At 35.8% G+C, this 26,872-nt stretch overlaps 1 protein-coding gene across 3 annotated transcripts in view; it reads right to left on the bottom strand.

Moving 5' to 3' along the window:
- The window catches only part of LOC108285795 (utrophin-like), a 199,427-nt gene that overhangs the window by 23,364 nt on the left and 149,191 nt on the right, over positions 1–26,872 (bottom strand). For 2 of the 3 annotated variants that reach the window (XM_017503235.2, XM_017503236.2), the window contains exons 16-19: positions 10,743–10,879; positions 4,258–4,296; positions 3,967–4,032; positions 2,795–2,860 (exon numbers count right to left, since the gene is read on the bottom strand). In XM_017503235.2, the coding sequence (XP_017358724.1) occupies positions 2,795–2,860; positions 3,967–4,032; positions 4,258–4,296; positions 10,743–10,879 (308 nt within the window). The remainder of the gene's footprint in view (positions 1–2,794; positions 2,861–3,966; positions 4,033–4,257; positions 4,297–10,742; positions 10,880–26,872) is intronic. The other variant, XM_017503237.2, reaches the window with a different exon arrangement.

Below are 26,872 nucleotides of genomic sequence, written 5' to 3'. Positions count from 1 at the left end.
TATGAAAAAATGTTCATCATCACTGGTCATAAGAGAAATGCAAATCAAAACTACATTGAGATACCATCTCACGCCGGTAAGAATGGCGAACATTAAAAAATCTGGAGACAGCGGATGCTGGAGAGGATGTGGAGAAGTAGGAACACTTTTACACTGTTGGTGGGAGTGTAAATTAGTGCATTCCCCATTTTCAAAGTCAACATCGCAGCATCTGCAGAGCTCTCTCTGACCTCTGCCTCCATTGCTACATCTCCTTCCCTGATTCTGGCTCTCCTCCCTCCCTCTTATGAGGACCCTTGGGATTACACTCGGGCCACCTGGATTTTCCAGGATCATCTCCCTATTTCAAGGTCTTTCATTTAAAGCCTGCGGCAAGATCCCTTTTGCCATGTAAAGGAATATATTCATAGGCTTCAGGGATTACGACGTGGACATCTTTGGGGGTCCATCATTCTGTCTACCACAGATGTCCTCATCATGTTCTTCTGGTAGGACTACTTAGCTATTTCCTTTTTAGTTTATAAGATTCACGGATACAGCATCTACATCTGTAGACCTACTGCAGTATTGGGTGCACGGCGGCAGTGAGTTGGTAAATGTTTAACAGGTTCTCCAGAAGTAAAAGCCCTTGATTTGTAGCATTTGCAACTTCTATGATTTAAATACTTTAATCATGGCCAATTTCAAGTTTATAACTTCACTGAATGTGGAACTGGGAAGAGATACACGTTTGCACAACACCTGAGAGACAATAAATCAGGGTGTTCAATCTTTTGGCTTCCACTGACCACATTGGAAGAAGACGAATTGTCTTGGGCCACACATTAAATACACTAACAATAATGATAACTAATAAGCTAAAAAAAATTGCAAAAAAATCTTATAATGTTTTCAAAAAGTTTATGAATTTGTGTTGGCCTGCATTCAAAGCTGCCCTGGGCCACACGCGGCCTGTGGGTTGCAGGGGGTAGAAGCTTATAATAAATAATCCCAAGGGCATAGATATTAATGAAATGAAGTAAAATCATTAGGGTGTGATGAGTTTTGAGAATTAATTTTATTTTTGTTTTAATCTAATTTATTTAATTGTAACTGTGTATACATGAATATAAATTATTTTGAATAAGGGCTCTGTTTAACAAACAGCTTGCAAACATGTGAAAATGTAGCAACAGCTCTCACAATTGGGTCCAGCACACCATTACACGGTAAGTATATATTAATAACAACTACCTGTCAGATGAGTGAATGAGTTAATATATCTAATGACAGTATATTAAAATCTATCTGGCTGTCAATCTTCTGATTTTTTTCTTTTCTTTTCAGAAAATATTTAAAATCTTTTTTCTGAAACGTGCTAAATCTGAAAATAGTTTTTATTTTGATTTGAAGATACAATATACTAAATTTGAGCATTAACTTTTACTGTGTTCACAGGGCATGACAAAACGTTTTAAAGAAGTAAGATTTTGTTCCAGATTATTATCTTTTATTTCCTTTAATGCTTTGGCTATGCTCAGCCTTGAGGAAATTTGTTGATTTAGGGGAGAGTCAAGCTACTGAACTACTTTACATAAAATGTACACTAATAGGTTAAATATAAAACAAACATTATAAATGCACTATTATTTTGATTTGGGAATTGTTGCACACTCAGAGTACATAAATGATAATGTATAAATCTCCACTGCATTACAGTCCAGTATTGAGATGCAACCTTTGAAATCTGAAGTTGAAAACCTCCTGATAACTTTTATTTATATCCATAACAATAAATAAAACAATTTTTAGAAAATACAGCAAGAGAACGTTCTATATTAGAGTACTTAAAGCATTTTAACCTGGCACTGTCCATAGGTTTTTTTTTTTTTAGTGAAATCACCCAACTACTATGTTTGACAACTTTTCTGTCTACTTTATAGCTTCCCACCAGATCAAAACCACAAGAAAACTTCATAAGTCACATAAACTAGACAATATTAAGTCTTTTAGATATTAAAAATGTGAATTCCAGGGCACAAAAAAGAAGGAAAAGTTTCAAAAGTAAGATGACATACAATAGTGGGATAATCAGGATAAAATATTTGCTGAGAAAGTTTCACAACCAAGTTGAATATACACGAATGGGCAAATCAGAAATAAAATAATTGGCTAGAAAGCTTTTCAGTATATAATACAATTTTTAATGTTCTAAAGTCAGTGGTGCTTTTCTTAGTTTCCAACAAAATAAAATAAGTAACAGTTTTCAATGAAGGGAAGGAGTATACGTCTAAGCATGTGTGGGTCAGAGTTGCTAAATGCAGATATTATGGAAAAAATGTTATCTAGTGGAAGGGAGATTATTTCACAGAAGGGGCACATATTCTGTCAAACTACCTTTGTTAAATTAAAAAGAAATATGAGACAAATGGAATGAATATATATATATATATACACACACACACCTGGTATGAACATATATTCATATACCTGAATGAATATATATATATTCATATACCTGAATGAATACATATATATATCTGGTATTTTAAATAAAACAATCTGATTTCCTGAGGTAGATAAGTTGAAAATGCAAGACTTTTTCATTAACTTATATGAAACAAAGTAAATAAACATACTGAGTTTATACTATCACGGCTTGAAAGCATAAAACCTATGTAGACATTTTTGGAACCACACTTAATAATTTTGAGTGGGATCAAGATTCAGAGCCACAGTCAGTGAAAACTGTTTCTGACAACCACGGTACAAGAAACAGCCTTCCCAGGCAGCACTAATTTCATGATCTACTTACACACTGCCTGTGGTAGAGCTGCTATCCGTGAGAAAAGACCCGTTAGTCCTTTCCATCTGGGCCAGTCTGCAAAATAAAAATAAGGAGATTAGACAAGGTGACCATATAGGACACGGTCAATTGGATGTACATCCTTAATTATTTTTAAATTGTCAAAATTCTGACAAAACATAAAAAAATCCAAATCTCCTAACAAAACTGTAACACTAAAACATCTCATGTTGAGTTACCTTTCCATCCCCACTGCCTTGATGTCCTTATCTTCTGTCATGTTGTAAAGTCTCCTAACTGACCCAATCTTCTAATTGTGCTCCCAGATCTAGGCTCTCCTTAACCCTCTAGTTGGTCTACATTGAAGTGAGAGTGACACGCTCACACAAATGTAATGATGCTCCTCTCATAATAAAAACTCTCCATGACTTCCCTTTAACTAAGGACATGAGCCAACTCCTTAGTGGCAGGGTTTTTCATTATCAGACCTCTCCTGTCTCTTCACTCTCTCACCTATTTCCCTTTCCCCTACCTGCAGTTCAGTAAACAAACCACGCTCCTTCCCAGCACAATGGTTTTGAGTATATTCTTCCATCAGCCCAAGACTTTCCCCTAGAAATTCTAGTTGGCCTAGACCCAGTTCAAATGTTACAATTTTTATGATGCTTGAATTAACCTTTCTAGGCATAGCTAGTTACTAGAACCACAGACACCTAGTATATACCACTTTTCTGAAAATATGTGCACACCATCAAGATCAGCCTATATTTTACATTATTTAGAGACTCTAAAATAAACCCCTATCGTAAAGCATTAGCATAAATTTAATTACCTATTATAATTCATATGTGCACCATCTCCTGAGAATACGTGCAATCCCACTTTCATTCACTGAAATTTGGTTACAGTGTCTAAATCCTACTTGTACTGTGTTTGGATTCTCATTAGCTAGATAATCACATCCTGTTTAGGTTTACTTTTCATAGAATACACAGCAGGTGTTTGGTCAAATGCAAATTGCAACATGAAAATATGAGAGCCCAAATTCCAAATAGAAAGGAATCATGACTCCTGCAAAACTGCATTCCTTAAATCAAGGTGTAGTCATGGTATGAGATAAATTAGAAATAGATATATTCTGGGTGTCACTGCAGTGGAGGGCTCTGATCGAAGTTTCTTACCGTGTGGCATATTGTTCTATTCTTGAATGGGTGTCATCATGAAACAGTTGAGGAGACTGTGAGGGGCTTTAAAGGAAAAAAACAAAGCAACAATTTTATGCCCAAATATTGACAGTTTCTACGATTAGAAATGTTAGGTTACTTGAGTAATGAATTTGCCATGCAAACAAACCATGAGGATTGTTACCCAGAACACAGAAGTATTATTTTAGACCAAGAGTTTAGTAAGACCCCCATGCTAATACCACTGATCAGAACACCTCTCCTGCACGTGGGGCTATGAATACTCACTCATAGTGCTCTGGCCACATACTGATGAGTGTGATAGGACTGCAAAGAGGGAGAGGGAAACAAAAGTCACGGAACAAACACTTCAGAGCAATTTAAGACAAAAGCAGCAGGGCTGGTGGGGAGATTCTCAATTATCTTCTGCTTATATATGTGGTTGCCCTGAGAGCCACCATGGGGAAATCAAAAGTAACAGAAGCCACAGTGTATTCTAGAGAACATGCTGTGTATTCAAGAGTCTGCAGGGGCCTTTTCACAGATATTACAGGATATTTGTTACACGACAGCAAACACGTCTTTAAACATTCTTACTGGGGAAAAAACCAGAATGCTCAAAAATAGCTCAAAATTATAGAATAATTGTGAAGACAACATTCTATAATATACCAAGGGGGGATGCAATCATTTTTTTGTTTTTCCTAGAGAAGAAACTTGGTTAGAAAGGTGAAGTTAAAAACGAAACACTACATTATATGTTGATGGCAGAGGTGCAGTAAAATTAGATTTTTCTGTTCTTCATCCAATTTTAAATGTAAAAATTCAAACCCCAGATGTACGCAAAGTACCTCAACTTCACAGGTCCATTGAACTAACATGCAACGTAGATGCTGCCTCCAGACTCCACCAAAAATGTCACATCAGAAATAAAACTGAAGGCAACTTCCTGAGATCATGATACATTTTCTTCAAGAAAAATGTATGTTAGACATTTAAACTATGAATTGATACAAGAAAACATGTTCTGCTTGACTCAGGGCCTTGTGTCTGGAGCCAGATCATTCAGTGGCACTCTTAATGCTGGGAATGTCGCATACTGCCCAGGAATTCCCAAGTCTCCATGTAATACTTTTGAAAACAGCTGATCCTAATTAAAAGCTGGTTCCAACCCTAACTTTCTGAGGAGGAAGGAGAGTAAATGTAGAAAATTTAAAGTACAAAGAAAATTAGCTCTCTATTTAATTAAATAAAGTCTGCAGAAGCTAATAGTGATTGAAACAAAAGTATCCCAAACCACCTTGATTCTCCTATTTCTATGAAACATACCTACTTAGAAAAAGAAAGTAGGTATGTAAAATGCCTACTTTTCTCTTTAGTGAAGTGCAGGTTGATGTCTGCATAGCAAAGACTTTTGAATGTTATCTTACTGGGATAAAAAACTAAGACTCTTTAGATCTATTTTTAGAACCAGGCATTTATCCACTCTGTCAGAATATCTATACTGTCAGGAAACTTAATTTACATATGGGAAAAATAGATACAATAACAATAAAACAACATAGTATTAGTCAATACTCTTTCCATATCAATGCTCTTCATTAACCCTGAAATAGGTTAAATATCAGGTGAAATGATATATGCTATATACTTTCTAAAACAGTAAATGCTTAAGAGATTATTTCTAAAATTCAAGTGTAGCAAAACATTTGCCATGAACTTCAATAGAAGAAAAGTGTGTATTTTTTATCTTAATCAGCCTTGGAAAAGCTCTGTCAAATTGCTTGACTGGTTCTTGCGAACTTAAACCAGTTATCACAAAAGTGAGCTGTGACCTCAGATGAGAATAGCAAGGGTAGAGCGCTGAACTGAAGGGTTTCTCAAATTTTGTTAGATAATTGAAAAATTTCTAAGGAAAGAAATAAAGACAAAAAATCCAAACCTTGGGCTTCATTGACTTCACAGTATTCTGATTTGCATAAAAAAGATTAAATGATAAGCTTTTTCATTTAATTCTGAAAGGAGAAAATGAGAAACTGCATAGTTAGAACCTATCATTAAAAGGGCTTGGAAATAAGACCAACGTGTGTGTTAGCCCAAGCTTCATAATGCAGCCTATCGCTGTCCTTCAGCATGGTGCTGAACAGGTGATTTTGTCAATCACACACTAATATTCAAGAAATCGGACTCTACTAAATACACTTAAATATTATATGAAATGTAACCCAGGCCAGGCTCCGTGGCTTATGTCCATAATCCTGGCACTTTGGGAAGCTGAGGTAAGAGTATCACTTAGTATTATATAAAATGTAACTCAGGCCAGGCTCAGTGGCTTATACCTATAATCCCAGCACCTTAGGAAGCTGAAGTGGGAGGATCGCTTGAGCCCAGGTGTCTGAGACCAACATTGGTAACATGAGATGCCATCTCCACAAAAAATAAACACATTAGCTGTGCATGGTGTCATGTGCCTGCAGTCCCAGCTACAGGGGAGGCTGAAAATTTTATACAGAAGTTTAATCTGCAAACTGATATAAAAAAACTTGTTCTGCTTGACTCACAGGCTTGTGTCTGGAGCCTGTTCATTCAGTGTCATTCTTAACCCTGGGGGGACCCCCGTAACTCTGCATACTGCCTAGGAATTTCCAAGGAGGAACACTTGAGCCTGAGAGCTCAAGGCTGCAATGACATAGTGAGCTGTGATCATGACACTGTACTCCAGCCTGGGAAACAGAACTAGGCCCCGTCTCAAAAGAAAAATTAAATATATATATATATATATATATATTTATAATATATATAAATAATATAAGATTTATAAGATTTATATATTTTATATATTTAAATATATATTATATATTTTAAAAAATATAATATATATAATATATATACAAATAAAATATAATATATATTTATATATTATATATATAAATTAAATATATATATATTTGGGATATATGTATATGTGTATATATACATCTGGTATGTGTGTGTGTGTGTGTGTGTGTGTGTATATATCTGGGTTTTTTATATATATATAGTTAGAACCTATCATTAAAAGGGTGGCTGAACAGGTGAGTTTGAACAGGTGATCCCAGATATACATATATATTTGAAGAATTTAGTGACCCTTTTAGTGCCTTAAATTGTCAATAGCTCTTCCTTGTTCTTCATGTTCTGCCTTCTTCAATCCATTTGTCATAGAGTAGGGTAAGTGGGATTCCTGATGCTTTTACTTAAAGACCCCCAATGGCTCCCCATTGCTCTCAGAATAAACTCCAAACACCTTGGCATGGCTTAGAAGGCCCTTCATTATATGGTTCCAGCATCTCTCTCCACTACCATTTCTTGCCACTGTTGCTAGTTTTCCACCCCAGTTTCTGAAAGTATATTGCCTCCAGGCTTTTGAAAATGCTTCCTTTGACCAGAAACTCTCCCTCCTCACCTCCCACACCAAACACACAACAACTAGCCCTATTAATCTTTCAGGTGTCAACTTAGCTGCTACGCTTCCTCCCAGTCCAGTGATGATAAACTTACAATGTATTTGGTTCTTGCTATAGCAAAGGCTTAAAACAAAATCTTTAAATTTATCTACTCCCATTTAACCAATACCAGGGGGAGGTGTCTATTTTACCTTTTTTAATCTTTAGGGAAACGAACCTATCTCTTTAGCCAATAATAATTCTCACAATTCTTGAATTACTTTTGCTACTATTTTAGCTTGTTCTTCAAGTTTATTTTCAATGGAGTATTCTTTAATCAAACTCTACTCATTTATTGATTTATTTTCTGAAATATTTTACATAGTTACAAAATTAATTGAATAAACTTTAGCATGGATTTGTTTACTCCCTTCTACTAATAATTCATTTTCCCCATAAATCCCCTCCTCCATGCATGCATGTGTAATTACTGGGCAGAAGATAAAACATTACATTTGCAAGGATGAAAAAGAAAGAAGGGAAAGAAAATTCTAATTAGCTTCATAAATAACTTCAACACATTTGCCACCTCACTGGTTTTTCTCCAATGTTCTCCTCCCACAAATAGGAGAATAAACAAAATCAAACTTTTTTATTACTCACTCACATAAATTGTTATACCAGAAGATTAAGCGGCCCTGTCCTAGAAAGGGCTCAGCTGAAAAGTGAACTATATCAAATCCCAAGAGCTTGGTTGAGTATTAAAAAAAGAAAACCTGCCCACTATAACCAGTAGTTCATAAATCTTTCCAATAAGGATCTTGGGGCATTGGACGCAAGCTTATACTCCTTCCTATCTTTCTCTTGTTTTCCCCTCACTAAAAATGCTCATAAATTCATTTTCAATTGAATGAACTGAAGTGAGGCACTTTCAGAATTATACCCCCAAATCTTAGCACAAAATTATTTGACATGCTTTCCTGTTAATTCTTACCTAATAGAGTCACTCAGAATAGGGTGATTGATGCCAATGATTATTTTGACATTGAAAGGCAAATTAAAAATGTTTTAAAGGAGTATAAATATGTATCTATCTGCATGAATCCTGGAAAGGATGTAGATATTTGGGTTGCAAAATGCCAATGGTTTAGCAAAGGATTAAAAGGCACATCGTTTAGTTCAAACCTACCAAATTATCCCGTAAATTAAAGCACCAAGTAATAATTCTGCACCTCAGAATTATGCATTCCAAAGGTTAATTGGATGGGACATAAACAAAAGTACACTTTTGTCTTTATCCTAAGGTGTCAGCACAGTTAAACCACATATTACACTAAAACAAATAAGAATGTATTATCACACAGCTTTTTGAAGGAAAGGACAAAAGCATTTCCACAAATCAAAAAGAGGACCAAAAGTCTACCTTTCCTGAATGTATTCGAATAGCTCTCTTTAAATTGAAATTACTTTAATAAAATCTTTTCTAAACTGTACTATGCAAAAGAATGATTAGAAGGACTAGATCTGGCCAGAGGCGGCGGCTCACGCCTGTAATCCCAGCACTTTGGGAGGCTGAGGGGGGCAGATCACGAGGTTAGCAGATTGAGACCATCCTGGCCAACATGGTGAAACCCCATCTCTACTAAAATACAAAAAAAATTAGCCAGGAGTGGTGGCACACGCCTATAGTCCCAGCTACTCAGGAGGCTGGGGCAGGGGAATCACTTAAACCTGGGCGGCAGAGGATGCCATGAGCTGAGATCATGGCAGCGCACTACAGCCCGGGCAGCAGAGCAAGACTCCGTCTCAAGAAGAAAGAAAAAAAGAAAGACAGGCATAGATCTTAATTGTACACAGTTTGATATAAAGTAATCAAAAAGTCAAAATTTTTTCTTACATTCTGTGTGTATGTGTTATATATGGGCCTATCTACACATGCATTTGCACTGTATTTCTTTCTGTATACACACACATGACATTACCTATAGAGGGATAAATATATCTCCTATGCTTTGGCCGTGGTCTTTCTTCTCTTTCTTAGCAGTTCCACAAACAAAAGAGATAAACTGGAACATACATTTAACAAAGTTTGATGTCTACAGGGATTTTTACAAAATCTATTTTGGTCTGCAGACTGAACAGTGTATTCTCCTATGTTGACGTGTTTGAGACATCGACTATCACAATGCACTGAAATATTACCATTTCCTGATTTTCTCTCATGTACAAAATAAAATGAACTATGAATTTGAAGGTTAAAGTTTCATTTCAAAAAAAATGCACTTGACTTTTTTTTATACTTCTTACAACAATTTTCTCTATTGTTTAGAAAGTAGAAAACTTCACACTTTTGAGTTTCTCTTCTCTAGCTATCTGAGATGGTGTCTTTCTCTGACTAGAACTTCATTATGATATTCAACTAGGCACTCTGCTGATGATTAGTAACAAAAGCTCATTTTCCCCAAGATTCAACACAAGAAAATGGCCTTAGCAGGAATATTTATGCTGACATATTAAAAAGAAATTCAAAGATTTAAAATCTATCTATTTTGATCTTAACACATAATTGTTTAGTACCTTAAAAAGACTTCTTTGCATTTTTTTCTAGGTCATTGAAAAACTTTTTTTTCTTTTCATTTCAGGCCATAAATTCTTATTCCCTTTGCTTTATAATCCCATAACTTCACCATCTTGAAACTTTCATCTATGCTAGCCAACTCAAATGATACACTTTGAAGAAATATTTAAAGAGAGCTTTATAGATTACATTATATATTTAATGTATATATAATGTATATAATGTAATATATAAAGCTATCACAGTTTGTTGTTTCTATTTTTAATAAAAAATAGATTCAAAATATAATGTAATATTTTGATAGAATTTCAGCATAAATATCTGAATCAATAAAGTATTATATATAATAAATTTATATTAAAGAGATGCAAAAGGAGTGTAAAGCATACTATGAGAAACAGCAAAACGCCCCCATTAGGGAAAATGAAGGAAAATAAATAAAAGAATGAAAGACTATATAATGCCACAATTTACGTATTTTTAAAAAGAAGAGAGATGATCACAAAAGAGATGGCCACTTATTCAGGTTGATACATTAATACATATTTTTTTAAGTTTAAAGACAGGTACAAGGTTAAAATTGAAATTCTGACTGTGACAATGTCAAAAGTGAATAGTAAAACTTCATGTTGTAAAGACTGATTCCAAGTTTAATGTACCTCTTCTAAAATGCAATTGGTATTAAACAATTTCTCTTTTGTTACTAACATAAAAAAGACAACATCAGACATAAATGTCCACACTAGACTTAATAGTAAAATCAAACTCACGTCTCTAAGTTGTCACCTTCAAGAACTGTCTGGACAGGCAGGTAACCAAGTCGCGGGTGTTTGGCAAAGTACTTCTTTGATCTGAACTTGTTCTTAAGCACCTTTGTGAAGTCCCGGACATCTTCCCCAGACGTTGTCTATAAGGTTGAAAAAAAAATTACACTTCGCTTAGTAAAACTGAAGGCAATAACTATCTATAACACAATCAGAGCAGATGTAAATTGGTGCAATTAAATGTCAACAGTTTTGGTCGTTTTAAGCATTTTTGAAGTAAAGCACAGTCTCATAAAAACACTTGGCAATAATAACTCATACTAAATATATCCAGTAATAAGTTTATAATTTTTCATTCTCTGTTGAAAATAAACCATAACTAGTTCATTTCCCCAGTATTTTCACACTTGGGCCAAAAAGTAAAATTAGCTTTGGAAACGTTATTGGTTGATTCTTATCACTTTAAAACTTGCAATTTGCTATTAATTTACTGATGACAGAGTATTATGGCTATTATATGGTTTTAACTAAGCTAATGGAAATTAGCCATAGACCCAACGCTGGCTCCACACAACCCAGTATATATTCTAGTGGAAAAAAAGAAAAGACAATAAATAAGAAAGAAAGAGCAGGGCCACGTTGGTGCTTTAGTTGGGAAGGAATGCTGTCGATTTCTTTGTGCTTTCCCAACTAGGTAGACATATAGTTATTTTACCTGAACCACATTTTTAATAGTGGTATAAAGTGTCCCTGTTTCCTTGGGTATTTCTAATGATTGATAATCATTTAGGGTGATAGGGGATAACACCACCCCAGTCCCACGCCATCATCCTATTCCACGAACTATTGTTCTCCAAGCCCCAGTTGTCTACTGTATATCACAATTCTAGTTTCTATTTGCAATACAGATATCAACTGTGATCTTTCTGAAGATGTATTTAAAATATTTACATTATCTGCATAGAACTGAATGAAGACCATGATCCTCTGGCTCCAAGTTGGCTGCTCAACCTACCACTTATTATACATCACTCCCTGAGAGAGAGAGAAAGAGAGAGAAACTTTCTCATACTAACAGAAACTGAGTGATAAGTATATTTGCTTACGTGCTGCCTGCTCCCTGTCCCCACCCTTCATTTTTTCCTCCACAACATGCATGCCCAGGACTCACAGAAACTTGTTTTGCGAACAGAAACTTGCTCTTTTTTTGAGACAGTCTTGCTCTGTCACCCAGGCTGGAATGCAATGGCGCGATCTCAGCTCCCTGCAATCCCTGCCTCCCAGGTTCAAGCAATTCTCATGCCTCAGCCTCTCAAGTAGCTGGGACTACAGGCACACACCACTAGGCCCGGCTAATTCTTGTATTTTTAGTAGAGACAGGGTTTCACCATGTTGGCCAGGCTGGTCTCGAACTCCTGACCTCAACTGATCCACCTGCCTCAGATCCCCAAAGTGCTGGGATTACAGGTGTGAGCCACTGCACCCAGCCAAAAACTTAAACACCCAACTGTTTTTGAAAACAACTACGTTCTGAGTCAACCGTTATACAGTTTTGCCACTTTCTATCCATTCCCATTCTGTCAAAATAAGTCTGCTTCTAGTAAATAATTAAGGGAACTTTTGATCCTCTCGGCTTCCAAAGCAGAGGTTAGGCATGATTAAGCCACAGCTACTTACCATTTAAAACTCATCAGATTGCACACTGACAAAACAAACAAACAAAAACCTGGAAAAAGGTGCCAGCCCCATGCTATCACCAGGCCTTGCCATCAGATTCACAATGACCAATCTTTTCCTGAATAACTGAATATTAACTACATAATAATCTGCAGTTATATGGATATAGGCCTTCCCAAATTCAAAGCAAAAGTGCAGAAGAAAAAGCTAGTCATGAAAAGAAAAAGAATTCAAGGAAACCCTGTGGAGGAAAAAGGGCTGTTACAAGAGTGATGGTTTGAGGTTATTCAGCTCTCACTAGGCAGAAAAGGAAAAAGCAGAATGTAGTTGGGAGCAAATAAGAAAACTTTTAGAGAAGGAGTATCTGGGTCTGAAAATAAAGCCAAAAGGATATATCATCCGCTGTAAAGGATGTTCACATCTTTTGCAGTGTGTATCACAACTGCAGATAATTAAGTTTAGAAATATGTTTACTCTGAATGTGTTGATAAGGAAGGAAAAAAAAAGTTTCCATAATAAAATGCATAAAGACGACCTGTGTGTAAGGATAAGCATTTATGACCCAATTTATTTCTTTTCTGCTCTTAGTGCACTGTTAATATAGAGAGAAATACTTAATGAGGAATGGCTCTAGCTTTTGCCTGGGAGTAAACTCCACACCTAGCAATGTAAAAGTTTTGATCTCTTAGGCCAGTGGTTTTCAAGCCATATCCAGTCTTCACAGCCAGCCCTGAGTGGGTGAGAGAAAAGGCCAGGAGGGCAGGGCATCAGCCCCCCTTTCCAGTCTGCCTCAGAAAGAGTATGGTACAGTATATACTTCAGGAGTTTTTGGTCTATTCATACAGTTAAACAACCATCACCACTATCTAATTACAGATCATTTTCATCAACCCAAAGAGGAAATCTGTACCCATGACCCTCCTCCTCCCACAACTTATGGCAAGCATTAATCTACTTTCTCTATGAATCTGCTTATTCTGGACAAGTCATATAAATAAATTCACATAATACATGGTCTTTTATGACTTGCTTCTTTTACTAAGCATCATATTCTTCTTCTAGTTTATTTATATTTGGGTTCCAACATGAACTTTTGCTTGGGAAAAAATGACAAATTATTCAAAAGTACAAGTCCAATTCCACATCATACTTTCTTTAGCTAAATATTTTCAAGCATGAAAGACCAAAGCAAAACCAACCAATGAGCAAACAAACAAAAAATACCCCTCTCTATCCCATGCACAAAATAACCAACAAACACCCACCTGCCTTCTTAAAAAGTTATAGCAGTTACTGAAATTAAATAGTTTCTAATAATACTCATATTTACATGTTTTTAAAAATTAGTACACATTTACACAGAAATTGCTTATTTGTATTTCCTTGGGAAAAAGCTAGCACGAAAAGTTGTAATCTAAGAGCATTAACTCACTAGTGTCATAAACTTTATGCAATATTAAAAGAAAAAGTGAAAAATAATTCATCCCACAGGAACTGGGGATTATATTCAGATTATCAGAATGTAATTCTTCAGCTGGGATAGAGCCAATAAAATGAATTAAGCCCAATTTTGCACCAAAAATCTTAAAATATTTATATATAGTTAATCCAATTTTTATTATATAATGATAGTTCCTAATATTTCTCTATTTTTAAGTGCTAAAGCAATGCTTTTGTTAAGAAGAAAAAAAGAAAGAAAGAAAAAGAGAACAACCCTTCTACCATAATAAATACAACCAAACTCAACTCTATCTTTACACTAGGTAAAATACATTTTTCTTTTTTTTTTTAAGCAAATAACTATTGATATTATGATAGAAAGATAAAATTGAAAGGAACACTCATTACTATACAAATTATCCAACATTTTAAAAGCATTTCTTGGAAGATTAGGTTTCTGTTTATTTTTGCAAGGAGAGGAGAACTGATTTTGCAGATCCCATTAGATCAAACACAAGGGGTAACGTGTTAGCATAGGACCTTGTACCTTATAAATTGTTTTCCTTCAACCTCATTTAACATCATGGTCTCTGAGGTGATTATTATCAGATTTTCGAAGCCTAAGTAAACTCACACTAAGCCTTTCATGGACTCCAACCAAGTTCAGTCAGGAAAATGTTTTTGCAAGCCTGAGTCTTTTCACGAGACTATGTCACTGCTTCTAGAAAAATGAAACTGTTTAAAGTTTTGAAAAAGAAAGAATCCATAGCCATTGGATAAAATATCTATTATTACATCCTAAATTTTTCCTTCATTTTAAATAAAGTACTGCTTAGATGCCATGTGGTTAGTTTTTTAAAAAATTATTTGAAAATGTCATTTTATAAATAGGCTGGGTGCAGTGGCTCACACCTGTAACCCCAGCACTTTGGGAGGCCAAGGAGGGTGGATCGCTTGAACTCAGGAGTTCAAGTCCAGCCTGGGCAACATGGTGAAACCCTGTCTCTATATCCAAAAAAAAAAAAAAAGGTAGGCATGATGGCATGGTGCTGCAGTCACAGCTACTTAAAAAAGATTTAAATGGCATATATAAGACAGGTTTAGTGTAAGTACAACTAGAAACAAAAATAAATACACATGAAGGAGTAAAAATAAAATAAAAATTGCCAGCTCCTTGACCATCCAGAGATAACCATTCATAAAATGTGGGTGACTAGATTGATTTATTTTTATAATTAATTTTATTTCAAGGTAAAACAAAATATATACACACAAGATGTATTGCTTAATGAAATATTATCAGTATATCACCCTGGTTAGAAAACAGAACTTTGCTGTGCATTCCAGATACCCCTTCCAGGCTTTCCATCTCCATTATTACCAGTAACTTCATCTTTAGAAGTAGTACATAACTTATGTTTCAAAAATAGTTCATCACTCCAATGTCTATCCTTAGTTTTGTTCATTTTTTAAAAATACAATGTATTTTAAATCACTTTTAATCTACAGGTGTCTCCTTCACACCTGCCATTTTGCTATAGTTTGTCTGTTGGAAAACCCAGACAATTTGACACGTGGAGCCTTCCAGAGTCTGGATTTTGCAGAATGTATATTTTTGGTACAGATCAGCACTTTCCTCTGTCCTCCTGATAACCTCCTGCAAATCTGCAACTAGATCCAGATAATGCATCAGATTTTTGTCAAGACAATTGGTGGTACTTGGCAGTGTTTTAGGAGGCACATAATAGCTGTCATCTCTCATGTTATCTTAGCAGCTGTTCATGCTATGTGCCCGTATCCATTCATTGGGGATTACAAAATGGTGTCATTCTATCATTCATTTTTCATTTATTAGCTGAAATACTTTGTGATGGTTAGCATTGACTGTCAACTTGATTGGATTGAGGGATGCGAAGTACTGTGCCTGGGTGTGTCTGTGAGGGTGTTGTCAAAGGAGATTAACATTTGAGTCAGTGGACTGGGAGAGGCGGATACACACCCAAACTGGCTGGGTGCCATCTATTCAGTGGGCACCATCTAATCGGCTGCCTGCATGGCTAGAATAAAGCAACAGTAGAAGATGGAACAGCAGACTTGCTGAGTCCTCTGGCCTTCATCTTTTTCCGTGCTGGATGCTTCCTGCCCTCAAACAAGACTCCAGGTTCTTCAACTTTTGGACTCTTAGATCAGTGGTTTGCCAGGAGCTCTCAGGCCTTTGGCCACAGACTGAAGGCTGCACAGTTGGCTTCCCTATTTTTGAGGTTTGGGGACTCGGACTGCTTCCTTTTTCCTCAGCTTGCAGACAGCCTATTGTGGGACTTCACCTTGTGATCATGTGAGTCAATACTCCTTAAACTCCCCTTCATATATATATATATATATCTGTCCTAATAGTTCTGACCCTCTAGAGAACTCTGTCCAATACATACTTTTATAAAGAAACATCACTACAGCTAACACCTAGGTACTCTGTGGTACAGTTCATTTAGAAATGTCAGAATAAATGTTTGACTGTATTATTGATCAATTTTCAATATTATAAAATGGTTTCCTATCATCTTCCAAAGATGATCAATGCTTTTTTTTTCAATATCATGAGGAACTCAAAGATTTTAATGTATTTGATAAGCTTCAATCTATTACAACTCTCATTATTGAAGGTCAAGGTCATCTGGCAACTTTTAATGTGGCTCTCACAGTCTTCAATAGCTTCTTTATTAGCTACTATTACAAGATGTTCCAAGCACCCCTTTTAGGTCCTTCCAGTGTTAATAGGCATTTTCATTGCACGGAGCTGGGAAATACACATTTGAAGGTAAAATTTCTTTTGAAGTTACATTGATGATTCCAATTCAGATTTCTGATTTGACCTAACTTGTTTTCTAATACACCTCTATGTCCTTTTTTCAAACCCAAAAATCTGGTTCTCAAGGACATAGAGATGATAGACCTAGACAATCCCATAGTTATTCATTTCCTTTTTTCCATATTATGTACATAACAGTTTTAGAACACTAATAAACTAATGTTTTAACTAATCATTTCCCATATGATTAGTGTAAACATTAAAATATAGATTTACTTTTCCATTTTCCCCCCATTCATAAAGTAGTTACACTGGCATGCTTTATTTGTAATGACGTAATTTTGTTCCTTATCTCTTTTTCTTAAAATTGCTTTATATGAGATTTGGTCTTGATAATTCCGTTGCTCAATTTTGGTAGTATAATTAATTTTCCTAAACGTTTAGAATGAAGTGAGGTTGAGGAAAGCTTTTCTAACTCTTCTCTTGCTTTTGTGTGGTATTTATAAATACAATACGTGTCTGAATCTATTCAGCCTGCTATAACAGAATACTTATGGACTAAGTGGCTTAAATAAAACAGCAGAAATTTATCTCTCACAGTTCTGGAGGCTGGTAAGTCCAAGATCAAAGCACTGGCAGATCTGTTGTCTAGTAAGTCTGCTTCCTGGGTCATACACAGCCATCTTTTCACTGTGTCCTCCCATGGTGAAGAGAGAGCTCTCTGGGGTCACTTTTACAAGTGCACTAATTTCATTCATGACAGCTCCATCCTCATGACCTAATCACTTCCAAAGGCCCCATTTCCTAACACTATCACATTGGAGATTAAATTTCAACCCTAGAGTTTTTTGGGGACATAAACATTCCATTCATAGCAGCACCTGAGTTTGGGACTTCCTGGTCCTGTTCCCCAACACCCTCTACCAGCACACATGCACATTTTGAACTAGGCCTTCTTTCATTTCTGTTGCCTAAGATGCTCCATGTTGATTCTCTTCCCAGAAGTTTTGCTCAGTGTTGGACCTTCTTTCTGGAAGGAGGCTCTGATGGAGCAGGCAGGAGCATTCTAGAAACGTCACACCTTTTTACCCTAGTCTTTGTGCATATCAAAGCCCCGCCAGGTTTAGTTCTGCTCTCAAACCAGCTTTCCACTGAAGATCTGTTGCCTATTTTGGGTTCTTAGGCACCCTTACCTCCTTCTCCTTCCTCTCATACAGGCAGTGACATCTTGTAGGTTCTGTGGTCGACAGTGGCTTCTGGCCACCTGGATTTATTTTGGATCTCTCTTGTCATCTAGTTTGGTTTTAAACATCGCACATTTTTGTTTTGCTCTCTAGTCGTTCTCTTTACAAATGTCTTTTTATAAACGTAACTACTTTACAAATGGGAGGAAAATGGTAAAGGCAAAAGACATGGAAAAACTCTGAAGCCATGCTACCACCATCTTCCCCAAATCCCTCTGGACTGATTTTTCAACAAGCACATAAAAATTCACATATACAAATTAGGGCTGTCCTTCAAATTGTCATTTTTGGAAAGCTAATGACGGTGACTCACTGTGAAAAGCATTTTAGAACTGAACCTACACAGATAAGTGGGCATGTGAATTCTGAAAATGTACTTGACTCCACTGTACCGCTATTAAGTAGCAGTAAGACAATGAAAACTTACCTGTATAATAAGAATTAATCAGTTTTTTACTTATTCCCCACCAACTAATATAAATGAATGAATAAAATGTGGAAAGTGTCACTGAAATAAAATCCACCCTGTGATACAACTATCTTTATAAGTTTGTCCTGAAACCCTAAAGAAAATAATTTGTAAGGTGAAATTAGATAATAATTTTACTCTTGAAATTTTATTTTACCAACCAAAATACAGTTAGGAAATTTTAAATTTTCTTCTATTTTATCCTTGATAGAGAACAAATATAAATACCTCATATGGAAAGTAATTTAGAGTTCCTCTATCTTTTGCTTGAGTTTGTGTATCTTTATATGAATGCATGTGTATCCTTCTACATGTCCCTGTTCATATTCCAAACTGTATAATCTTACTTTATGCTGACAGCTATGCACCACCGAACTTCAAAAGCATTAATATATGGCTGAAAGTTCCCTTTTCACTAATATATATCAAAAAGAGCAGCAAGGATAAGGAATAGAAGAATCTAGAATGTAGAAAAGCTGACCCCCACAGTATTCACAGTAAAGTGATCGTTGAATAAACTGCTTTACTAGGTCAGCTCAAAGGACTCTTACTATTATCCCCAAAGACCCACAAAGCAGCACACAAAAAGAAGCTATTTACAATGCTACCAAATAACCTAAACCTCATAACACATAACTTCTAATTACCGAATAATATAAACAAGAAAAAGAATCACAAATAAAGAAACAAAACCACATTTGTTTTAATTCTCGCAATAATTTTGGAGTTGGGGGGGTCACTCCTTAATTTAAGATATCAGTTTTAACTAATTTCTTAATGCTCCAAACAATGGATTTTAATTGTTAATTACAAATATGAATAAGTTATAAAGAGATGAAAACAAGGACTTACAAAGAGGTAAATCAAGGCTATATATAAAAAAAACACAGTCATTTGGCACACAAGTAGAATAATTAAACATTATCATTTGGATCATGTACAAGTGCTAAAATCATTGTTGAACAGCACCCTCATTAGCAAGATTTACTTCTTAAATATAGAAATCAGTAGTCCCAACTGGTATACGCATACTGCTAAGCAGTACATTTCATTATCACAGGGCTTATTTTAAAGACATTCTTAACAGGTTTTTTTTTTGTTGTTGTTAACTATAAAACAACCCCTCAGTTTTATTTAAGTTTCAATCATTTCAACAAGTTGAAATTCAGGCACATTTGAATTCCATGGATAGGATGCAATCAGTAAGAAAAGCTCAGAGACTTTCAAGTCTTAATGAAAAAATATGAAGCTAAAAATATCAGCATTAGCAGAATCACGAAGGAGTCAAGAGTAAGCAGCATGATAAGTCTTCCTAAGTAAGATGGATTTTGCCCAAACTTCACCTTAGAAGCTAATGACAAATCTAAATGCACTGGACCTACTGGGAAAATGAAGTAAGGTGGGCAGCAGCTGAAACACGACTTCAGGATGCTGAGGTCAGAGAAACAGCCGTGATGCTGCGTTTTCAGTACATTGGCAAACACCTCACAGCCATCTAAAGAGACGAGACTGCCAAAAAACAAACTACCCTAACTCAAGGTAGAGCTTTCCAAAGAATGAATCAGCATTTTTATAATATTAGATTTTTATAGTCTTATGAAGCATATTGATGCTGGCAGGGGTGGAGAGGGTTGCTCAAAACAACTGCTTCTAGATTTGTTTTCTTTGTTCTTTATGTGTTTATGTTTTTGTTTTTTGCCAATGGCATACAGCTCATAAAGAAAAAGCATAATTTATTTTTTAACTTACAAGAGAATTCCGATTTTTTTTTTTACTAGAAAGTTGTGATTCTTCTCACTGAAAATATGATTCTTCTTATGGAAAATGTGTAATTTCAGTTTATTTCTCTCTATATTAATCAACATCAACAAGAATACTTTTGAACCTCTTGCTTTAAAAACAACTGTACTTGCTTAAAACCTGCAATACAAATCTGTTTTGAGTGGTATTAATTTAACAAGCTGTTTCTCATTGAGGTATGTTTTTCCTGTCTTCCCTCTTCTCACCAAATTCAACAAAGCTACCAAAACAAACTAGTCCTATGTAAAGCTCAGCAACTGAACTATGACATTGACAATGAACCTACCCTTGACACTGAAATACTGGAAGTAGCTGATGTTGTTGACCTTTCAAGCTACAAAATTTTGCAAGTATCCCATCTCTTCTCCCTGAGCTAAAAGGTCTCTCAAACTTTTCTATCCCGGCTAACCTTTTCTTGCTTCTCTCCTTTTAGTATTTCCTCCATTTCCTTTCCCTGTTTCTCATTTTCCCACCATGGATAGTATTACTATCATGCGCAAACAGCCTATCTATCTACCTTTCTTTCTCCATTACAGTGGATTCTGTGTTCTTCTACACATTCCCTTACATTTTGTTCATAATTAATATTTCAACCTATCGCCTTGAATCAGTCCTGATGCTCCCAACATAATGCCATCTTCTACATAATCTTGTCCATTATTGGCTGTATAATCTCTCTTTCACAAAAACCAAGAGAAAAGGATGTTTACACTTGAGAGGGTTCAGGACACACTACCTCCAAATATAGCACATAGGCAGTTGAGAAAACAGCAGACACAGCAAGATCTCTCCGACCTTCTCCCACCCTTCTTCCCTAAAGGGTCATAAGATCCTTGTTTGAGATGTGCCCTCCCTATTCCCAGAGGGAAGAAACATCCTTATATCCGAAGGCAAAAGGACACAGAGAAGGATCTGAACAAACAGGCCTCGCTAAGTTCCCCTAGTTCATTATCATTAGGTCGTATCTTCTTGTTCAATCGTAGTTCTACATAACTGTCCACTCTTCATCAAACCTAAGCATAAAAATACATAGGTTTCCATGTTTCTTTGGGTCTTCTCTTCCTGATAAAGGATTCCTTGTCGTGCAACATTTATATTAAATAAATGTGTATGCTTTTCTCTTGTTAATCTGTCTTTTGTTACAGGAGCCTCAACGGTGAAACTAAGATGGGAACAAAATATTATTTTTTCTCTCCTACACACCATGCTCCCCTTAGCTTCACCTACTAAAGCCAGTGTGCCCTTCCCCTCTCCTTTGATGACACAATGCCAGACAGGGCTATCATCTGTCACTTCTGGAGATGTAGTGATGACCTTCTAAAAGCCATCTCACCTCTAAAACCTTCTATGTCCCACTTCAGTCACACATTGGGGTATGGCCAAACCCCAGGCCTCATTATAACTTAAAACAGCATTTAGTCCAAAATCTCTAACTTGAAAAAAATCTTTCACTCACTTGAATCTTCTGGCTCTTCTTCTCACTTCTTATATTATAAATAAACCATTTCTTTGCCTATCATCTTGATCTCTAGCCCTTTACCCCACCTTGGGATATCTTCAGCATGAGGATACCCCAAATCAACCACAGTATCATTAACACCTTTGAATTCTTCACTCCCTTGGCCTTCGAATATACTTTTCGTCTTTTAATTCTAAAGCTGCTGAGCAATGATGGAGTCACAAACTACAAATCCTTGCCAATTAACCTCAGCTGAACTCTTGTGGCAAGGTAGCAATCAGTTTACGCATCTCTGTGTGACTCACCATTGACCCTGATAGCTATTCCAAACATTTTCCATTCTCCTTAGTATTTAACTCTATCCAGTTCTCTCTCACTGTCAGCAATTGCATGAACTTTTATAAATCATGTGAAATTCATCATTCTCTCCAATTTAAAGAAGAAATATCTTTGGTTCACCCATTATGAAAAACAGTCTAAAGGTCCTTTAAAAAATTCAAAATAGAACTAGCATATCATCCAGTAATCCCACTTCTGGGTACATATCCAAAGAAAATAAAATCATTATCTCCAAACGATCTTTATACTCCTATGTTCACTGCAGCACTATTCACAATAGCCAAGACACGGAATCCACTTAAGTATCCTACAACAGATAAATGGGTAAAGAAAATACAATGAAATATATCCAGCCATAAAAAAGAAGGAAATCCTGTCATTTGCAATAACTTAGATAAGCCTGGAGGACATTTTATGAAGTGAACCCAGATACAGAAAGACAAATATTGCATGATCTCATTTATATGTGGAATCTTTAAAAAAAAAAAAAGTCAAACTCATAGTCACAGAGAGTAGAATGGTGGTGACTAGGGGCTGAGGGGTGGAGGAAAAGAGAAGAGACTGGTCAAAGGGTATAAACTTTCAGTTATATGATGAATCAATTCTGAAGACCTAAAGCACAGCATGTGACTATAGATAATACAATTGAAATTCACTAATAGAGTAAATCTCATCTCAAGAAACAAAATCACACACTATCTTTTATATGCCCTAACAACATATGAAAATGTTTCTAATTTGAATTAAATTTTGGTTACTTACAACAAAGATGATTTTAAAGAAGATCTGAGTAAGGTAATTTTTCACTATGAAATTAAATCATCATAAATAAAAAAGAAATTTAAATCTGAACATCTTTAAGATATAACTATTTATAAGATAAATGAAAATCCCTGAATTCAAAGATGTAATGCATGGATAATAAGAAAAAAAATGACCACTATCTTGATTCATAAGCTTAATCATTCTAAAAAATATTACAGTCTTGTTGAATTTCTCCACAGAGGTCTTTTTTCTCCTTCATGAAATTTTCTCTGTTTTTCCAACTCCTAGCAAAATGCCTGGTATATAAAGGGCTATTCAACAAACATAATATTCCAGCAAAGATACATAAACCCATTTGCTAATGTGCAAATTGTGTGTGAGAGAGTGCGTGTGTGTGTATTTCTTTAATAGAGTTAAATTACTAAACCTATTAACTTTGCACAAACCACTTACCTTCTTGAAGACTTAGCTTTTTCTTTAAAATAAAGATAAGTTAGATGATCTCTAAGAGCTTTAATTCCAGCTTTATTATTCTATAATTAGTATTTATAAAGTCAGATATGAGCTCACTTAGATTTTATGAGGCAAATTTAACTAACACAGGGAAAAAAGTATAAAAATCATCCCAGTCCTGAAGGAGGTAAAAAGATAATTGAGAAGAAAAAAACACCTCACCGTTAGAAAATGATACAATAGAACACAGAATCAAATACTAATTGGTAAAGTAAAGGTTATTTGCAGAGGCCCCTGAACTCAGTGCTTTGATGAGGGTAAAACCAGAGGAGCTGGGGGAGATTTCACACACAAAGTGGGAGTTGAGCTGTTTTTGTGAGAAAGTGGGATTTGGACATATGGAGACAGAATGATGACAGACACTAAACATCATCTGTGTCCTGTTGTCTCTTGAAAATCAGCTCTTCTTATTAAGCCTAATGAAAGAATTCTTAAATGTACACATTTGGGTTATAGAATGGTAGAGAGAAATAAGATTTAAAAAAATCATACCCTAGAGAAATAAAAATTCTGCTACATTTCTTCAGATAATTTCTATATATATATAAATTATCAATATCATAAAATATTTTCATGAGTTATAATAGTCATTCACATAGCATTAGTCTTCTTACCACTAAAGGCAAACATTATCATAAATAATAAGCAGATATGTTGGCAAAATATTTAGGGTGCTTTGTGGATTTAAAATAAGATTTCTAAATTGCAGAAAACTTTTAACAATAGAAACATTCAGAGTCAGCTATAAAGGACTTTGAAAAGGAAAGAGATGAAGTCAGTAAGGTGACTGAAGCATCTTCTTAATCAAAAAGGAGATGCGCTCTGAGAAATGCAAACATCAAGATCCACATGGGAAGGTCTGATCCACTCAACACTCAAGTGGTGCTTATTATCACCGTACTGAACAAATTCACGCTTGAGTTCATTTTCTAAGACAGACATGAAGTGACTTTAGGAAATGTTGAGTAAAAGATGGATAAACCATAAATAAAACTTAAAAGAGTAGCGCAGATGTAAAGAATGTGGGTGAAAAGGAAGAAATTTCAGAAAGCAGTTAAATCAGGTCATTTATTGCTATTAAATGCAAGCATCTTTTTAAAGATTCAATTTACATATATTTTTAGTTATTTTATAAAACGTTGTAGGGTCAAATGCAGAAAGTGACCTGTCATACAGATGATTTATAAGTAGGTTGTTGATAAGATCACTACAAAGCCTCAGAAATCGGCAAAGGGCCTCCCAAAGCATGTCTTGAAAAAGGAAGCTATCCTTGTATAATGCAGGATATGCTGCAATCTTGGAAATGGTAACAGTGACTTTTGAAAGACTATGCAACAAGAACAGTTTTGGGTAACTTGCAGATTTCATTTAAAATTGGTAGCTGGAGAGTGGAATTCATATGTGTATCAGTGATTCTTAAGCATGCTCCCACTGGCTGACAATTCTTGAAGATACATGAGTTCCAAACTGTTTCAGTATTTTGTAAAGCCATTAGGAATTTTATGTTTAAGGCCATTTTGATATTTGGTATTTTGATATTAGAATTTTAGAATCAGCTTCCTAAATTTCTATAATAGCTATTATCATATAAATATTACTATTGTATTTTTCCCCAATCCAAATTCCTTACAATGATCCCCAGGGTTTTATACAATCTGATGGTTGCCTTTCTTTTTAATTCCATCTCCTGCTATTCTCTCTCTTTTGTCAAATTTGTCCCGGTTTCTTTCTGTTCCCTGGTCACACCTACCTCTTTCCCAACCCCAGTGTGGGCTTCAAGGATATTAGACCTATGTAGTTGCAGAGGGCCCTAAAATCACAAGGGTCTTGAACTGGATTTACTGCACTGGTGTTGCCACCTTGAAAGTCTTAATAATTTTTAAACAGAGGCCTCCCCAGTTTCCTTTGGCACTGGGCACCTCCAGTTGTGTAGTCAGTGCTCCTTTCCATGCACCTGTTGGGGAACAGGCTCCACCTTCTGTAGCCCAGTCACACTAACCTTTTTTCCATCTCAGACCATTGTGTGTTCTGTTTATTCTTTCTGAAATATGCTTCTACTAGTTCTTTATAGGGCTGAAACTTTCTCAACCTTTGGTCTCAACTCAAATGTCAACTCAGACAAACCTTACTGATTTCTTTATCTAAAGTGTCTCTTCTCATCATTCTATCTCATTATCCATTCCATTCTTTTCCTTAAAGACACTTACTGCAATATAATAACCTCATTTACTTGTTTCCTTGTTCATTCTCACACATTCTTCCTCCTAAAGGGAGAGTAGAAGGAAAATCCACAATCTTGTCTTTCTCAGTATACCCTGATACATTATCAGAGCTGAAATTACCGACAAGGACTGTCTCCTTGACCAAATTTGTGTTGGCCTCCTGTAAGCTCGGTTCTCTACAGAAGCCTTGGCCTACAAAAACTGCAGATTTTCAGCACAAATCATTTTGCCCATCCTGTTCCACCCACTTCTCCATCAAAAGACTTCAACAAACATGAACATAATTTCTAACAGTTCAAGGCCACATCCCTAGGATGACCCCAAAAAAAGGGATCATTAAGGCAGCTGCCCCTGTAAAGCATCTTCCAGAAAAACAAACTCCAGGCTGTCAAAAGAATTTACTGTTTGCTCTAGCTAACACCTGAAAACAGGCAGGCCTCTGCTCATTCTTAGGGCATTTACTACAAAGGGCTTACAATGGTAAATCCTTCCTCTGTCCCTTTGAGATGTGTATGTATCTCCAGCTCAGGACTGCCTTTCTCAAAAACCTGAAAGCCACTTCTTAGAAATGGAATCAGCGGGCAAGACAGGTCTCTGTCTTTCTGCCTCCCAGTCCCTCTGGAGTGTCAGAATCCCAACTCCGACATTTGCCAGTTTACAGACATCGCTGGTCTCACGGAACTGATGTGATCAATGCTTTGTCATTTTTCACTTCCTTGCCTCTGCTCAAGTCCCTCTTTGGTTCCCCCAGTCCCTTCCCTCCTGAAAACACCCAGTCACCTCTGTACAAGTAGAAGTCTATGTGCATCACCAGAATATTATTAATTAAAATCTGTCCTTACCACTTTAGTGTCTGGTTTTGTTTATCTTTGACAAGAGGGCTTGACACCTGCTAAGTGTTCAATATTAATCTGTTGAGTGAATAAATAAGATAATAATAGGAATCAATGATATCTCATCAATGTTCTTGGGGAGATTTGTTTTTCCTGGTTAAAGCTATTACATGGTATGGGCACTTCCTCCATTATAATTCAGCAACATTTTCTAGAGATTTCTTCTCCATACACAGGCCACTTTTTATTTGAGATAAGATACCTATGACTGTGAGATTTATATGTGTATATTTTATAAGTATTGCAGCCTTTCTGTCAATTTATGATCCAAAAAAGTAACTCAATTCCCTAAACCAAAGAAAATAGACAGCTTGATGGATACATTTGGGCATTATTTGGAAGAAAGCAAAAGAATAGCCATTAATAGAACATGATGATAACTTCAGGAAAAAATAGCTTTAGATCAAAGGAACAACAAGAACTAATGTCCAATGCTGGTGGGGCTATAGTAAAATTGAAACTTTAACCGAGTGTGATAATAATGTAAAGTGGGATAAATCTCTTAAAAA

Source organism: Cebus imitator, unplaced genomic scaffold, assembly GCF_001604975.1.
Source record: "Cebus imitator isolate Cc_AM_T3 unplaced genomic scaffold, Cebus_imitator-1.0 Scaffold307, whole genome shotgun sequence".
In the NCBI taxonomy this organism is placed as follows: Eukaryota; Metazoa; Chordata; class Mammalia; order Primates; family Cebidae; genus Cebus; species Cebus imitator.
Note: the sequence above shows the minus strand (reverse complement) of the source record. Positions and strands in the feature narration are given on the sequence as shown.